Here is a 3,124-nt window from a genome sequence, read left to right on the forward strand (position 1 = left end):
AGGAGTGGGTAGGTGAGGTTCTGTGGCCTGCATTGTGCTGGAGGTCAGACAAGATCATCACAATGGTCCCTTCTGACTTTAAAGTCTGTGAACTCTCCCTTACTATTAACCTCCATTTTCACTTTAGGAAGGTTATCTACAGCCTATTTCCCAGTGCCCAATGCATAATGATTCCCTACAAATTAATGGCCAACTCCCAGTGCACAATAGACTCAATGAGAAAAAGCACATTGTATTGTCCATTACCCGCTCTCGTTCTCAGCCTCAGACAGAGACAGAGAAAAACATTCAGTTTTTTTCATGTCCTTCCAGGGAATAGTTTTCTTCTTACCGCTTTCCTCAGGGCAGATTTCACCTCCCGGTTCCTCAGGGTGTAGATCAAGGGGTTCAGGACAGAGGTGACGATGCTGTACATGAGGGTGGCTATCATGTCCCTGTCTTGAGAGTCCCCCTGAGAGGGCAGTACATAGTTAAAGATAACAGGCACGTAGAGTAAAGTCACCACCGTGAGGTGGGCAGTGCAGGTGGAGAAGGCCTTCCTCCTGCTCTCCCGTGACTGTACCTTCAGGAGGAGGAAGGAGATGATGTAGAGGTAGGAGAGGAGTGTAAGTATGAATGGGCCTATCACGATGCCTCCAGTGACGATGTTGAGGAGGCTCAGGTTGAGGCGGGTGCTGCTGCAGGCCAGGCTCAGCAGGGGTTTGATGTCACAAAAGAAGTGGTGGACATGATTGGGGCCACAGAAATGCAGCCGGGAGGTCATGACCGTGTGCATCAGGGCGTGCAGAAAACCACTGGACCAGGTGGCCACTGCCAGGAGCAGGCAGACCCGTGGGTTCATGACCAGTCTGTAGCGCAGTGGGTTGCAGATGGCCACATAGCGGTCGTAGGCCATGACGGCCAACAGCACGGCCTCGCTGCTGCCAAGGAAGTGGAAGAAATGGAGCTGGACCAGGCAGCCAGTGAAGGAGATGATCTGATGTTTTGAGAGGAAGCCAGCCAGCATCTTGGGTACAGTGACCGTGGAGTAGCAGATGTCTAGCCAGGACAGGTTGCCCAAGAAGAAGTACATGGGGGTGTGGAGCCGGGGCTCGGCCAGCACCACGGCCATGATAGCCCCATTCCCCAGCACACTGGCCACATAAAGAAGCAGGAAGAGAGCAAAGAGGAAGCACCGCAGCTCCTGGAGCTTAGTTAGACCCAGGAGGATGAACTCGCTCACCTCCGTCTGGTTCTCCATCTCTGCAGCGGGAAGAGGAAATGCCATAAATGAATGAAATGCAGCAATCCCCGTGGTTTTTATTTCTATATGCACCTTCCATCTAAGGGCCCCACAGTGCCTGCCAGTTATTAATTAACACTTCCCATGGCTGCTGTGGGGTAACATCCCAATTTCACAGACGAAATAATGGGGGCTAAGAGGGATAATGTGCGGTGCATATTTATATCTACATTGTGGTATTGAGGACTGTATTGGAATTGCAAGGTATCTCTTTAAGTGTGTTTGTGTGGGGGGTGTTTTTCTTGTTATGCTCACATGCTGGGGGAGAGGGTTCAGTGGGAAAGTATAAGAGAGGTAGCTCAAAATACAGTGCGGTGACTTGTGCCTCTCTGCCTCAGGGAGCAGCCTGTTTTCTCTCTCTTTGTTTTTGGATTATTGTATGTAGTCATTCTACATTCCAAGAAATAAAATAGTGTTATGTTGCAACCTAAAAAAGCTAGCTAAGGAGGTCACTGGATATCCAATATTGATTTTCCTTAACTTTTGGGACACTGAGTTAGTTCCAGAAGACTGGAAGAAATCTAACGATGGGCACATTCTTAAAAAAAGATAAAGGGGATGACCTGAGTAACTATAGGTCTCTCAGGCTGACATAATTTCCAGGCATGGAGTGGCTGATACAAGACTTGATTAATAAATAATTAAATGGGGATAGCATAATTTATTCCAATCCACGTGGGTTTCTGGAAAATAGATAGATTGATAGCACAATTTTGGCCGATAAAAGAAATAGAGTTCATGCAATATACTTAGACTTCTGTAAGTGTTTGATCGGGTAGTGCAAGACAATTTGATTAAAAATCTAGAAAGAGACAAAATTAATATGGCATATATTAAATGGATTACAAACTGGCTAAATGATAGGTCTCAGAAGCTCACAGTAAACAGGGAATTATAATCACATGTGTTTGTAATGGGGTCCCGTAGGGCTAAATTCTTGTCCATATGCTGTTGAACATTTTTATCAATGACCTGGAAGAAAACATAAAGTTTTCAGAAGACACAAAAATTGGGGGGTGTTGCACGTTTTAATTTAATAATGATTCAAGATTGTCAAATAGGTTCAAATGGCATTATTTAATATAAGATTATTAATCAAAGATTAATACAGTACTATGCAGAATACAGAAAGTATAGACACTTTACCATCCCCTGTAGATGGTGAAAAAAAAGGTAGTTTGGGCTCTTCCTCTGTACTTGATTGAATGCTGACAGTGTTCATACCCAATCCACCTTTGCTTTTATAGAGTGTCAGACAACTAAACTCCTTTTTTGGGGGAAAATCCTTTCCTGAGCTTAACTCCACCATGTGTTCTGTTCTGTTTTCCTAATTACTGATAGACTTTCTTTTATGGTTCTCAGTTTACCTGACTGATGAGTAAAAAGGAATCTGTAACCCGTACATTATAACTAAGAGCTGTGACAACCGACAGTTCTCAATGAGTTAAAAACATCTTTCAATGGGTCATTACTTTCCTCCATGACAGAACCCCTGTGCAATTACAAGTATCCCTTATCAACCAGCCAGTTTTCTTTATAATGTACCTTTGTAGACATTTTCATTAGTTTGAGGGTTTTTTTTCCCTACACACCTGGACTGTATTAGTAAAGACAGGGTAAAAATGTTACATACATTCCATTATAGAGATCATTTTCCCTTCACCCATCAGGTTAAATTGAAGGACAAGGAACTTCTTTTCATTGAAATATATATAGGGCAATAAATGTATAGATACACAACATGAAAAAGGCTGTTGGCTTTTAAAAGAATTCTCAGGGTTTAACATACATAAATCATAAAAAGCGGCATTGTAAATAATGAAGAGGACAGGTTGCGGATAC

General features: G+C 43.4%; 1 protein-coding gene across 1 annotated transcript; it reads right to left on the reverse strand.

The window, feature by feature from the left end:
* Positions 1-298: 298 nt before the first annotated feature.
* On the reverse strand, positions 299-1,240 carry LOC120381156 (olfactory receptor 12D2-like). The gene has a single exon (XM_039499281.1). It carries the CDS (start codon positions 1,238-1,240, stop codon positions 299-301), a length of 942 nt encoding a protein of 313 aa, XP_039355215.1.
* Positions 1,241-3,124: the final 1,884 nt, after the last annotated feature.

Source organism: Mauremys reevesii, linkage group 13 (genome assembly GCF_016161935.1).
Source record: "Mauremys reevesii isolate NIE-2019 linkage group 13, ASM1616193v1, whole genome shotgun sequence".
Lineage (NCBI taxonomy): Eukaryota > Metazoa > Chordata > Testudines > Geoemydidae > Mauremys > Mauremys reevesii.

Excerpts from the sequence above, each read along its gene's own strand:
- LOC120381156 (XM_039499281.1), bottom strand. The coding sequence starts at position 1,240 with ATGGAGAACCAGACGGAGGTGAGCGAGTTCATCCTCCTGGGTCTAACT.